General features: G+C 48.0%; 1 protein-coding gene across 1 annotated transcript in view; it reads right to left on the reverse strand.

Moving 5' to 3' along the window:
- The window catches only part of CNGA2 (cyclic nucleotide gated channel subunit alpha 2), a 314,526-nt gene that overhangs the window by 47,660 nt on the left and 251,965 nt on the right, over window positions 1-14,901 (reverse strand). The window contains exon 6 of the mRNA XM_085606650.1: window positions 13,432-13,538. Within this exon, the coding sequence (XP_085462776.1) occupies window positions 13,432-13,538 (107 nt within the window). The remainder of the gene's footprint in view (window positions 1-13,431; window positions 13,539-14,901) is intronic.

Genomic DNA, 14,901 nt, shown 5'->3' on the forward strand with positions numbered 1-14,901 from the left:
TAATCAAGCAGAAGTGTGCAAGGAACTAATCAACTTGATTGATGGTGCAGAGCAGGAACTCTCGCCAGGAGGTTTTCCCTCACTAGACGTATTTTTTTGACATTTCTTCTATAGTCCTCAGTGAACTTGTGCATTTTTTTAATTTCAGAAGAGTTTGATTAGTTTATAAAGGACCGATTTAGGATGCGACCGGACATGATGCTATCGCACACTTCCATTTTTCAATGGGAGCTTATGCGGCGGTCTGAAACCTCCCGCAGCACAAGCTCCCATTGAAAAATCGAAGTTTTTCCACGTGATGGCTAGCTTAGTCCATAGTGCTTTGGATGATTTTGCACTGAAGCTATGGTTATGTGTATTGTTGTCCGCACTTTTAATAAAACAGTCCCAGGGTGCCCATGTGTGAAGGTAGATGTTGTTGGAATTTGTCCACTGCAATAGGATGGTTTTGACAGCAATAGTATGCAATAAATCTCAGAGAGTGAGATTCCAAATACTGAGGTCCGGAAGTGGAGAGATTGCAAATGGACCTAGTGTAATTATGACATGATTAAGAGAGAGGTTAGTATGAAAGATCTTGTTTAGCATTCCCTCGACGCTATTCTAATAAGGTTGTATTTTTTTGCAGTAAACACATAGTTGATCTTGATGATCAACAGGTTCTGAACAGTGCCAACATTGGTCTGAGTTGATTAGACCTAGTTTGTTCAGTCTTACAGGGGTTAAGAAGCACCTGTATATGGTCAAAATGTTACATTGGTAAAGCAAAGGAGAATGTTTGTTGGAGAGGATTGAGTTCCAGATTTGTCCCACATACTGTTTGGGGGGGTGATTCCCTTTTCTGAGCTCTCTGTCAGTTTGAGAAGGGAGGTTCAGTGAGTTCAGGTATTTTTTATGGTTATCCACTCAGGGTGATTCTTCAGGGTTATATACGTCAGAATAGAATGTAAGGAATGAGTCAGAGATATCCTTGAAAGTAATAAGTAGGGCATCATTTTTCTTTTCAATTGCTGGTATACAGCCATTAGAATTTTTAGATTTTAGAAAGAGTGCTAGTGACTTAACAGCCCTGTTTCTTTTAATAAGGCTCTTAGTCATGCAATTTCTGAACCATTTGTGCACTCTTTTACTCATGATTTTGTTGTATCGTTATTATTTGAGCAGTTTTATTTTAGGTGAGACTGTGAATCTTGGGTGCATTGTCTCTCATGTTTTAGCTATTTTATTTGTATTTCTAATTGGTTCAATCTAAATTTGCATCCATTATTCCTTGCATTATGTCTCTAATTGTGGCTTTCAATGTGTCCCATATAGTTCCTACTACAAGGTTGGGTGATCAGTTCTCCTTGAAAAATTTGAGACTTGATTTTTTGATGGTCTTTAGGGCTACTGGATCATTGATCAGGCACTCATTCATCCTCCAGAAGATATTTTTGTGTTGTGATTTAGGGATATTAATTTCAAGGGAGATACATGAGTGGTAAGAGATCACAATTGGTTCTATGTAGGGATTTAGACAACAAGCGGATTGCTGGAAAGTATGTAATTCAGCATAGACAACGTATTATGAGGGTGAGAGGAAAAAGAGAATTACATATCTGGCATAAATCTGAGAGGTTATTGTCTTTACATAGTTCGTGCATAAGCTTGTGCAATTTCTTTGAATTGTATTTGCAGGAAGATAGTCTTTCTAAAGCGGTGTGTCATGGTAAACTGTAATCTCCACCTAGTATTATGCTGCTGTCATTTGGAAGGTCAGTAAATCTTTTATTTAGCTCAACCCACAATAGTGATTCATTGGCCTTTGGAGCAAATATGTTGATTATAGAAACTATGGATCCATCTTTGGATAGCTTGCATATAAGCCAACTGCCCTTCTGACCGTGGTACGATTTGTTTAGAATTATTCTAGCATTTTTTGAGATTGGTGTGATATCTCATTTTTTGTGGCAGGAGAGCAAGTGCTATCTTGGAATCATGAGAATTGCATACTATTGATCTCACTAGTACCAATTTTGGTTTCTTGTAACAATATTATATCACCCTTAAGTTTACGACATTAGTCTAGAATATTCTTACATTTTACTGGGTAGTTGAGCCCTTTGCTGTTGAATGAATGCATTTTAAGAGAGTTTTGCGTCATTATGAGAGGCGGAAATTTGTATGCTTGGCGGGCATTTATTGGGGCCATGTACAACAGTATGAGAGAGAGAGAGAGAGAGAGACCGACCGACCGACCGACCAATCCGACCGCAAAATAACAGGAAACAAAAATACTGGAGAAACCCATGCCTATGATGCCCGGTCTTACAAGACTACATGAGGTCTGGCACTGGGATTCATGGTGCCTTTTTTATACATTGATAATAGGAGTTTAACATGCTCAGAACAAAATTTAAACCCATATTTTAAATTCCTCACTACTTCTATGATCAAGGCTGCTGTTTCCTGCACTACATGTGGAATGGCTCTATGGCTGCTACAGAAGGACTACATTGTGTGACCCTTCTAAAGTAGCCTCACAGGTTAAGTCGAAAAACACAGTGGATAAACACAATGGACTGACCCTTTGCTCCATGCTTTAATGGGTAGAAGCAATAGTGGAAAGAAGATGGAGACAATATCCTACTATGACCAACCTAGAGAACCTCTGAACGGAAAGGAAAAATACATGAAAACCAGATGTGAAGGTAATGTTCTTTACATATGACAAAAAATCGACCTTGCAAAAAGTTACCCAAAAAACTATTTGTAATAGTTAGACAATCTCCAAAGTTGTCACCAATCATGCTACCAGAAGATTACCCCGATGAAATCAGTGATAACTTTGCATAATTAAAAAAAGAAACTAAAGTTATTGAGATGTCCATTATCAGCTCCCCACAATTATTCCCCACTTTTGATCTCATGTTCAAATCTACTTCCATCTACTCCAAATTCAAAGAAATCTCACAAACTGATCTTCAGAAAACCATGTCCAAATTGAAAAACTTCTCATTCTTCTCTGATCTCATCCCCAGCTTCATCATAAAAGAATTGAACCCAACTTTACAAACATTCTGGACAATCACTACTGTAAAGCAGTGTACCAAACGATCTAAAAATAGGTCAAGTTACCCCTATTCTGAACAACAAGAATCTGACCCAGAAAACCATAACAGTTGCTGCCCATTCTCAAAATTTCTTGAAAGCTGAGAAGAATTCCAACGGAAGCAATACATCTATTACAACACCTTACTCAACAATGCCCAAACAGAACAGGTTGCAGTCCAGAAGCAGCTATTTCACACATTGTCAACAATGCTCTCTACGTGTTAGACAAACTCTCCTTGACCTCTTTTCAGCATTTGAAATGTCAACCACCTCACGCTTCTGAAAATCTTTGCAATCAGAATGGGACTGTGTCATCTGGTTTAAATCTTACCCAGGCAATCACTTTCAATGCCTAAAAGTTCATAATTCCGCCTCTACAACATGCCTCTCCCACAAGGTGTCCCCCAAAGCTCTATTTTCTCTCCCACACTTTTCAGTCTCTGCCTAGAAACTCTGGGAGCCCTGATTAACAACTCCAACATCACATACCATTTCTATTCAGCCAATTGTCAACTATACCTAAAGGTCTCCTCACCCACAGACAAAGAGTTCCTTGCTCTAACAGTGCCGAAAATACAGTGCTTAAATTGTAAAAAAAAAGAAGTGCCGGTGCCGAGATTTTGCCAAGGAGGCCACAGCCCACTTCTACCTCCGGTGAGCCCCACTTTCAACACTCGCACTGCCTTAGTCTCTATCTTCTAACCTTGCTTTGTGGTCTGTCTACTAAGTCTTTTCTCTAAGAGTCTATCCTCTCACCTCTCTAATCGTTTTCTATCGTCTTTGTCACACCTGGTGCTTTACCTTATTCCCTGTATTTCTGATTTGCCCTTTATTCATTCTACCCCTTCCCTTTTTCCTCTTCACTTTTATCCATGCTCTGTTCTCTCTCCCCTCGATCTTGGTTCTTTAATATAACTCTTCTAGCAGTGATTAGCTGTGTCTCCGTTTTATCATTTCTCCACTTTTATTCTCTGTCCTGTCCTCTACATCCTTTCATTCTATCTTTTCTCTTCTTATTCCTCTCTTCTTCACACAATGCCTGCTTACTCTTTGTCTCTGATTTGCTCTCCTCCTTTTCTCATACTTTGCTCCGTTTTATCTCTCTCCTCTCTAGTTGTTTCTTTCTCCTCTTTACTCTTGCTCTCTCTTGTCTAGAACACTGCTGCTGTCACCCGTCTCCAGCCTGTACATGTCTCTGCTATTGTGAACTCCACATTTTCTTTTTTTTTTAAACCTTTATTACAAAATGCAATAGATATACAAGTATGGGCCTACAACCTTCAGGCCGGCCGCTAGCAAACAATGAGGTCATAAAACACAGTTATAAACCACAAGCGCCAAGTGGTAAAGGTCCCAGAAATCGAAAGAAGCGTTTGCGGCCACACTGCCCAGACCTCCCAAATGGCGGTTCCATTTTTAATGAAAAACTACAAACAAACCCACAAGGCGGCAAAAGTCTAAGCAACATTATGTGCTCCCCTCGGGAGGACCCTACCGATCTACAGGAATAGGAGGGGGGACGGGCAGGGACAGAAACAAAGTGGGCACGATGACACAGAATCAAGGGAACGAGCAGACTAGGGAGACTGGGCCGCCGCCAAGTCAGGCGTCAGTGGCGGGGTACAGATCCCGCCACGATAGGAGTTCCAGGGGCCCCACACTTTCACCCATTTCCCAGGCTTACCTCTCGCCACATACACTACCTTTTCCACAAACATACACCAATCCATGTTGTCCTTCCATACCGAAACCGTTGGTGACCTCTGGGAGCCCCACAATTGTGCTATGTCACGCTTGGCCACCATATATCCCAGTGTCACCCACCACGTTTGCGTCACCGTGTAATCAGTCGGCTCCCACACATTCAACAAACATCTCCTAGCCTCGGGAAATAGCGTCACATGCGTGACCGCTTGCAACACCGCATGTACACCACGCCAGAATCGAGCCACCTCCGGACATTCCCACAAAGTATGGAAGAAGGTCCCTAACAAACCACACCCACGCTTACACATCCCATCCACGGCATATCCCATACGCATCAGACCCGGTCCCGTAACGTAGACCCTGTGGAGTATTTTGAGCTGGACGAAACGAAGGCGGGCCGGTATGGCCACCTCTTTCGGGGAGGCCACCGCAGATACCCAATCCTCGTCATCCAGCTCCAATCCGTCGGCAACCCATGCCTCACGAAGGCCAGCCAGCAGTCCCGATCGATCGTTGATGAGCTTTTTATAAATCAGTGAGATAGTGCCATCCGGTACATGCCCGTCTAGCACTCTATCTTCCAAAGGGGAGCACTCCGGAATGGACGCCACATCCGGGAATACGGAACACAGCGCGTGACGAACCTGTATATCCCTGTCCTGCAACTGGAATTCCGTTTGCAGCACATCAAACGTTTTAAATCCCCCCCTCGTCCAAAGATCGCCCACCCTGCTGATGCCAATCGTGTTCCACTTCTCAAAGCCTTTCGTAGTCCACAAGCAACCCAATCGCTCAGATGCATACAATGGCGTCGCCCGGGTCAACCGATCCTTCCACCCCATCGGCAAGTTTGCCGCGTGCCACACCCGTACCGCGACCCGTGTAGGACCCGTCAAACGTGCGTCGAGCGATCTAGAGTAGAGCGCACGATTGTAGTCGCCACCCGGCAACAACAATTTGTCCATTTCAAAAGCCGGGTTAAGGGCGGGCCCATAAAGCCCATGGTTTATCGCAGCCAGCTGGGAGGCCCAGTAATATCGTTTGATGTCTGGGAGGGCGACCCCCCCGTCATACCACAGGAGCGTCAGCTTCGCGAGGGCGATACGCGGCCTCCCATCCCAAAACAGTTGGCGCTACAGACCCTCCACCTCCCGAAAGTAGCGAGCCGGGACGACGTCCATCGTGTTTTGTAGAGCGTATAAGAACCGTGGCAACGACATCATCTTAAACAGCGCCGCCCGGCCGAGCGGCGAGAGCGGCAAGCGCCTCCAACGCGCCACATCCTCCTTCAGACGCTGGAGGGGGGGGAGTAGGTTCTGTTTATATCGGGCCGCAGAGTCCAGGGTAATAAAGATACCCAGATACTTAAATCCCTGTGGAGCAACCTGGATAGGACAACCCCGCGGAAGGATAGGAGCCTCCCCAGAGAGGACATATACACAGGATTTAGCCCAGTTGATGACTAGGCCGGAGTTGCGGCCAAATGAACACAGTACATCCACTAACACAATCAACGATTCACGTGGGGAAGCAAGGTACAAAAGAATATCGTCCACGTAAAGGGAGACGCGATCCTCATACTCAGGAGTCCATCGGAGACCACGAATCGAAGGGTGCCACCGCAGCCACTCCGCCAGGGGCTCCAAGGCGAGCGCAAAGAGGAGCGGCGACAGCGGGCAACCCTGCCGCGTGCCCCTGCCCAATTCAAAGGGGGCCGATACTCTACCATTCACCACCACCTGCGCCAGCGGTCCAGAATACAACAATTTCACCCAGCCAATGAATCCCGGGCCAAACCCAAACTTCGCCAGCGTCACCCAGATATACGGCCACTCGAGCGTGTCGAACGCCATAGTGGCGTCCAAGGACGCCAAAATGGCTGGCTCACGTATGAACGGGACCCTCGAGAGCATCCCATGCAGACGCCGCAAGTTAAGCGCGGTGTTGCGATGAGGGATAAAGCCGGACTGGTCCTGATGGATCAGATCGCACACCACGCTGACCAGCCGATTAGCCAGCACCTTGGCCAGAATTTTCGGCTCCGCATTCAACAGCGAAATGGGCCTGTAAGACATGACCCGATCCCGCGGCCTCCCCTCCTTGTGAATAACCACAATAGTGGCTAGACGCTGGTCCAGCGGGAGGGAACCCGCCGAACGGGCCGCGAGGAACATATCACGGAGATGCGGAGCCAGTGTATCCGGCCGCAATTTGTACAATTCGATGGGAAGGCCATTAGGACCCATGGCCTTGCCAGAGGCGACTGAACGTATGGCGAGGGCAATCTCCTCAGATGTCGGAGCCGCGTCCATCAACAATTTATCCTCCTCCGAAAGGGAAGGCAGCGCAATATCTTTAAGCAGGTCGTGGGAATCCTCTTCCGAGCGGGAAGATACCGGGGAATACACCCCGCAGAAATACTCTGCGAAGCGATCAACAATTTCCTCCGGCTCAGTGACACACACACCATCCAGTCTCTCAACCGACGGGACAACTCGACTCGCTCTCTCCTTTTTATCCAGCCACGCAATCAGTTTTCCAGCCTTATCACCCACATCATACAGTCGCCCCTGTTGCTCCCTACTCAGGCCCCTGGCCGCCTCGGTGACTAAAGCCTTGTAGTCCGCTTGTTTGAGTCTGAGAGCATGCAGTTTGTCGTCCGTGACACCACAATCCAGATCACCCTCCAACTCAATTATCTCAGATTCGATACGGGTCACCTCCTCCCGCTCGCGCCTCTTGGAATGGGAAATGAGGGACAGGGCCTCCCCCCGGATTACCGTCTTGAACGCCTCCCACAGAGAAACAGCAGACGACACAGATCCCACATTATCTCCAAAATATTGCTCAAGGGATTTAATCAAATCTGCGCGAATTGTGGGGTTACGCAGGTACCAGGGGTTGATCGGGACCACCCTCCCCTCCCCCCTCGGGACAATGTCGAAGTGTAACAAGAGCGGGGAGTGGTCTGAAATACCACGAGCAAGATGTCGCACCTCCCCAACCCTCCCCGCCTGTGCTGCTGGCATCAGAACATAATCAAGCCTCGAAAGACTACCATGAGCCCCGTAATGAAAGGTGTATTGTACCTGCGCAGGGTGTTTCAGCCGCCAACAATCCACCAGTCCCAGGGTGTCCAAGAGGCCAGACAACCAAGTTTGGGCGCGGGGGAGATCCCTGGGTGGGTGACGATCCTCAGTTCCGGAAATTACAGCGTTAAAATCCCCCCCAACCACTAGAGTCCCCTCCGGCAGCCCAAGAAGAAGGCGCCCCAAATCAGCGAAAGTAGTCGTCTGCAACCCCGGCGGGACATAAACAGAAACCAAAACAATCACTTTACCCTCCCATCTACCCACTAGAGCCGTATACCGTCCCCTATCGTCATGGAGCACCTCATCAACCTCCAACGGGAGCGAGGTTTTAACCATAATGCCCACACCCCTCGAACCAGAGGTGAAGCCCGAATGAGCTACAAGGCAATAGCCCCGCCTGTTCATAGCACGGAAGGAATTACCAATAAGGTGTGTTTCCTGCAGGAATACAATATCAGGTGAAATCCGTTTTAAAAACTGCAGGACCACCCCCCGTTTTATCCTGTCCCCCAGTCCATTAACATTCCAGGAAAGAAGTCTCAATCCCCTACCCCCCATCACAGCCAAAACCGATCAGTCTCCCCCCAGAGAGCACTTTAGATATAGCACAACAATACTTCTGCCTTGTGGTACAAACAAATAATACCCAACCCCAACCCAACATCCCAAACAAAACTCCCCCCTCCCTGCACCCCTGCATGAGCCCAAACAGCCCCCCCAACTTGCAGTGTGCCTGTCGCCCCTGTATGAACTAAACTACAAAGACCCCCTAGAGGAGGAAAGAGAAGCCCCTCGAGACACAGCACAACCTCCAATGGAGGGGGAACGAGACACGACAGTCAAGAAACCCTGAGCATGGCCGAAAAGTGGCATCATCAGGAATTAGCCCCAGTGTCAATACCTCAGACCCGGTCCGGTGGGCACTCTCCTCCCGCTGCCCCCATCCCCTCCCGATCATGTCCCCTAGACAAAGTGTCCAACCAGTCCCCGGCCGTCTCTGGACGGTCAAAGAAGTGAGTGCGACCGTCAGACTCCACACGCAGCCTGGCCGGGAAAAGCATGGCGTATTTTAAGTTCATATCTCGAAGCCGCCGCTTGACGCCCATGAAACCCAGTCTCTGCTTCTGGACCGCCTGCGTGAAATCAGGATAAAAGTTCACCTCCATATTCTCCAGCTTGAGCGGCCCCCGCAGTCTAGAAGCTTGTAAAATCGCATCCCTGTCCCGAAAGTTGAAGATACGGGCAATAAGAGGCCGCGGGGGAGCTCCGACCTTCGGCCTGCCGCCAGGAACTCTATGGGCCCTCTCCACCGCAAAGAATTTACTCAGTCCTCGAGGCTGGAGATGAGTAGAGATCAGATCCTCCACAAAGAGATCCGCCGCCGAATCTTCCAGTCCCTCAGGCACCCCGATAATGCGATCGTTATTCCTCCGGGTCCTGCTCTCGGAGTCCTCCAGTCGCCGATCCGTGAGCGCACTGGCCTGCCGGAGCCGACGTACCTCCGTCTGGAGGGCCGCCACCTCAGTCGTGAGGCCCGACGCGGTATGGGCCAAAGAGTCAACCCGGTCATTTGTCTTGGAGAGATCTGCTCTAACAAGGTTGACATCGATGAGAACCGCGTCGAGTTTGTGCGCCAGGGTGTCAAATTGTTGACCCACCGAGGTCTTCATCTCAGCTATGGCGCCCATGACGTCCTGCAAAGTCAGATCCGTCGGCAAATCCGGGGCATCCACGGGGCACTCAGAAGACTTATGCGACCCGCCGGGAGAACCTTTCGGTAGGGTGTAGCGATCCATAATGTTGACTTGAAGTGCGGCGCCACGCCGGGACGATTTGGCCTTCAGCCGATCTCCATCCTGCTTCGTGGCCATCGTCCTGTATCTCGCACCCCCACGAGTCATGCAGCGGAGAACGAGCAATCGAGGCCGAGGACCCCAGAGGTCACCTCAGGAAGGCGGAGCAGGGCCCCGCAGGCAGGCAGGATCCCCCAGCGAGGCAACCACCACACAAAGAAGCGCCGTGATCCCACTCGCGATGGTGGCAAGGGGACTCAAAAGCGAAAGTGAAAGTGTGGGGTACGCAACTCGCCAGGCTCGTCCCGCCGTTGTTATTCACTTCTCCACTGGATCACCCCCCAACTCAAGTCCGGGGTCAGGAGAGGAGCAGGCCTCAAACTTCAGTCGATGCTCATCACGGCACACGGGGTCCGATTCAAAAACAGAAAACGGGTACCACCTCGGCTCAGGTTCACCGACACAGTCCCCTCAACCGATTCAGGATGAAGACAGGATAAACGTAGGAGGTCGCGGAGGTCCTCGGGAGCCTCGCACCTATGCGGCCATCTTGGTTGTGCGCTAGGCTCCTCCCCCAACTCCACATTTTCTTGTTGTCATTTCTAAAGAGGGTGATGACATGTGTTTTACTTTCTTAAATACACTGAGTGCAAAAACAAAATGCACACCAAATAAAAATGCTTTTTTTGCATATATTAATCAGTGCGATACGACTGGGTTTATTGCGGAACAGGCAGTTGCGCAAGCACAGCAGGTCATGTCACTGCTATTGCTTCCTGTAATTAGTAGGTCCATGGATGACGACCACATCGGCATCCACTGTTCAGCTAGCTGTGACCCTGTCTGCTACAGCACAAGCATTATCCCCAGCAGTAATGCTGCCAATGCCGGTGAGTATGGCTGTGTCGCCTACTGGACTCACACACGCTCAGCAATTAGGAGGCAGCAGCACCGATACTACAGGTGACTCCATGGCGCAAAAAAGTTGTGGTGGGCTGCATCGAGCACGCTGAGGATTTAGCAGCAATGCAGGGCTGCAGGTTATGCTACTCTGCCTGCGCAGCAAGAAGAAAGTCCACACTTACTTTAATTTATTCTTCCTCATGATGAGCCCTCACTCACAAGTTCCAAATGCGCTCTCGCAGCTTCCTTGCCTCAACTCCGTCATTATCCAGCCCCCAGCAACAATTATCCAATGGGATGCTTAGACTCAGGCAGTGGCAGGGTGCAGCAGACTTGGGGAATAGAAAGCAAGCCATTGTTTAAAGAGGACTTCTTGGATTCGTGACAGGCTTGATGACATCGTCACTGACGTGGTGACACACAATCAAGCATGCCTGGACAGGCATACGCCGGCCTGCCTATAAACACATCCCAGCCAGTCCCCATGCAAGGTATGATATTTTTTTAATTTTATAATTGAACAATTAATATTGAAACCACTACCTGCGGGGTCAGAAATTGTAGCCCTGGCCCTGTGAAATGAGTGCTGGTGCAGAGCACCGGAAAGCACCGGCTCAAATTAAACACTCAGAAAATAGAATCATGGATATCCCTATACCACCTGAATCTAAATCCACAAACAACAGAATTCCTACTGATCCAGCCGCCCCCCACCAAACAGCTCTTCACCAGTTCAAACATAGCTAAAAAACAACATTATTCTCAATTGCCAACCATTTATAGTAGACTGCACAAAATGACTTGGTTTCTACCTGGACAAAAAAGCTTCAGCACCAAGTACGCTTAAACAACATAACCAGCGGAGCACAACTTCAACTCAAATTACTACGAGGAGTGAAAGATGTCTTTCAACCTGAAAACTTCAAACACATGATTCAATCTCTTGTTCTCTTGGTTTCTGAAGACTAGGTTATAGAAATGCACTTCTAACTGAAATTCCTAAAATCCATCTTGTGCCCTTAAAATCAGCCCTCCACTGCCAGAACTGTATCAGAGTGAAGAAAATATGACCACATCACACCCATCCTAATTGCTCTATGCTGGTTACTAATTGAAGCTAGGAGTACCCTGAAACTGACCACCATTATTCACGAAGCCCTCCACAAAACGAGCAGAATCCATCTGGCTGAAAGGCTAATGATCTCAGGAGGTCAACGCCTCCTTCGGAGCTCCAGCAACCTTCTACTTCAAGTAATCCATTGCTGAAGAAAATGATCTCTCAAACAAGCCTTCTCAGAAAGTGCCACCAGCTGTGGAACAACATTTCCCCTTCATTCAGAGCCAATCCCTCTATGGAAGTCTTCAAATCAGAGATGAAAACTCAACTCTTCTAACAATTCCTCTTCAGCCCATTTACCCTCTCCAATTAACCTATCCGCATGGTAAATACAAACTTAGAAGTAGTGGGCCACCCACCTATCCCACTTGCCTGAGGAGAGCGCCACTGATCCGATGATGCCTTACTCTTAATCTGGCCAACACATGGGCAAAGACATGTGCCCCTCAGGGCCCTCACAAACACACTAGGAAGACTCGAGCCCGAAAACCATCCATCTGTTTCCAGGAACTGACTCCCCACCAACCCTACAACATCCCTACACTGTACCATTTAGAGCTTATTTGCCCCTAAACTGTTTTATTTGGGACCTCCTGGACTAAAATCGACTTTGACCAGCACTCTCGATTTTGCTGACACTTAGTGGGCCTAGTACTGAAACACATGCTTTTATGGACATTACAAAATATGTTGTGTTGTTGGCTGGTTGAAGTCATAAATCTTGACAATACCAGGTTAAGTCAGAATTTCGTCGAAATGAATCTTACTGCTCTAATCTGAATAGTGATGGTCATACATATTTTCCTTCTACATCTCCAAGATCCCACCGGATCTAAAATAGCACAGGGCGAAAGGTCACGTGGCATTGAATACAAAGAAACAGGAAGCCTCTTTTCCCAAACTATCCCTAGGTTTGTGTACGTTCAGAGCGGCAGCACCTATCCAAAATCGCAATGGTGTTCCTTTATCTATAAATGCCTCGTTGAAGTAAGTCCTGTAGCGTCATCTAAATGCAAGTGATATTTGAGAAGTGTGCAGCGAGCGTGGGAGGGGCCACATTATGGGGCAGATTTACGTTCCCTGGCCCATCCCTGCAAATCAGCAGGGATGCGCCAGGGAAGATGCGTCACACAAGTTTGCCCTTGCGCCACCGCAGATGCGCAGCATTTACAATGTGGTGCATCGTGGCGCAAGGACAAGCAGATGCGTGACGCATCTGCCGGCGTAAGGTTAGCGCAGTGCTGAAGGTGTGTCGCAAGCGCGACGCAACTCCAGCACTGTTCCAACCTGCCCTATCCTTAACATGGTGCGCAAGGATTTGACGCACCAGCGTTGGAAAAGTGACTGCGTGAAATCTTGTAGATTTCACTGCGTCACTTTTCCGAGGCTTTTTCCGACATAACGCCTACCCTGCATACATTAAACCTGACGTGGGTTTAATGAGGCGCAGGGCTTTACAACGTGACGCATCTCCCTAGATGCGTCACGTTGTAAATCTGTTGCAGCATGGCGCTAGCTTTGCGCCGCCGTTGCATCACAAAAGTGACGCAACGGTGGCGCAAAAGTGGCGCACGGGGCTTGTAAATCTGCCCCTATGTTTCTGAAACTGCAGATCGTGTAATGAAAGGGCAACACTGGGTGCTTGATGTAAGAAGAAGACAACATTCATCGCCTCTCACAACTCTTAACACAACCTCACAATGGAGAGGCGGTCTCGGGCACTCACCTGTGCGCAGCCGGATGATAATGTCTACGATGTAGATGCAATCACAGACGTAGTCCAGCACCAGCCAGAGGATGGGAAAGCCCGTCTGCAGGTCGGTGAAGCAGGCTCTGTGGAAAAGATCCAGGAAGGTAATTAACCCCACTTAACAGGAGCATTCCATCTAGATTGATCTTCTGACATGGAGCGCGCGCTTTTCGGATGCTCTGCCCTCCATACCGGAGGACGGAAGCGAAGAGCCTGTTGTTCTTAATTGAACACTTTCGGATTGGTGGCAAGGTAGGCTGTACACATCCCACTGGAATGGAGGAAGTACATTATTATTGGCAGCTTGGCCTTCAAGCCCTCCATAAGTGCGTGAAGTGGACGCTCCGGTGGTTGCTAATAAGTTCATCTTACTTAGCCCACCTTACACCATCCTGCTGCTATGGATCTATGTATGACTGTGTGCTGCTTCTGTCATTTATCTTAAGAAAGTAGCTTTGATTACACACAATAATATGAAAACAGCCAACTCTCCTGAGCAGGCGTGTTTATTTAATGGGAAACTTTCAAACGCTGCATTTGGGCTTAAAACACTATCTAAATGACAAAATGCACACTCGCAAAATGACAGGCTGGGACTCACTCTGAAAGCCCACTGATGCCAGTGGTTCTCAGTGAGGATGAAACACAACACAACTCAGTGTGTCAAAAGCAATTGGAGTTTTTCACACGTTTTCGATCCGGTTTATTATAATAAAAAAAATCCTACACACCTTCCACGTACATGCCCCTGCATGCAAACACACATCATTGATATTTTGTTAATTCTTGTCAACTCAGTATGCTTTAATGTGCAGGAAACCCTTCTCACAAATCACCTACACCAACAGCGTGTCCAACTTCACTAGACAATGGTGAACTCCCAAGCTAGTACTATTTTTTTACCATGGGTGACTACCATTCCCATGACCAGGCCATAGTACGATTTGTGGCTGTTGATCTGTGGTTGGTCATAGACTACTGGACCTGTTACCTGCACCCCACAGCGGAGGCTGCCTACGGTTTCTCTGTGTAAATCCTTGTTGTCCGTATTCACTGGCCCTACCATTTCTCGCTGAGAGTGGTGCTTGGACATATGAGGGATGTGGCACCCACAGCTAATACTCTCCTCCTCATATGTAGCCTATAAGTTCGTAGGGTGCTTTATAAGGTTTAGTGATCATACCTGCTGTCTCTAATTCCCAACACAATCCCATGACCTGGTCTTCTTTTCCACACCGTCTCTACTGAAGAGGACACGGTAAAACCAATTGTATAAGCCTGGTCTGGATTCAGATAGTTTTGAATGTTACAGGAAGGAATATTTATGTTCACTATTTTAGCACCAAGCATATTCGATGTTGGTATCAGCCTATAATGTGAGAGATGCAATTCTGCAATACTTAAGCAAAAGGATGCGGTCAAGGGAACCGCCACTGTGGCATGTCT

This window comes from Triturus cristatus, chromosome 5_2 (assembly GCF_964204655.1).
Source record: "Triturus cristatus chromosome 5_2, aTriCri1.1, whole genome shotgun sequence".
NCBI lineage: Eukaryota > Metazoa > Chordata > Amphibia > Caudata > Salamandridae > Triturus > Triturus cristatus.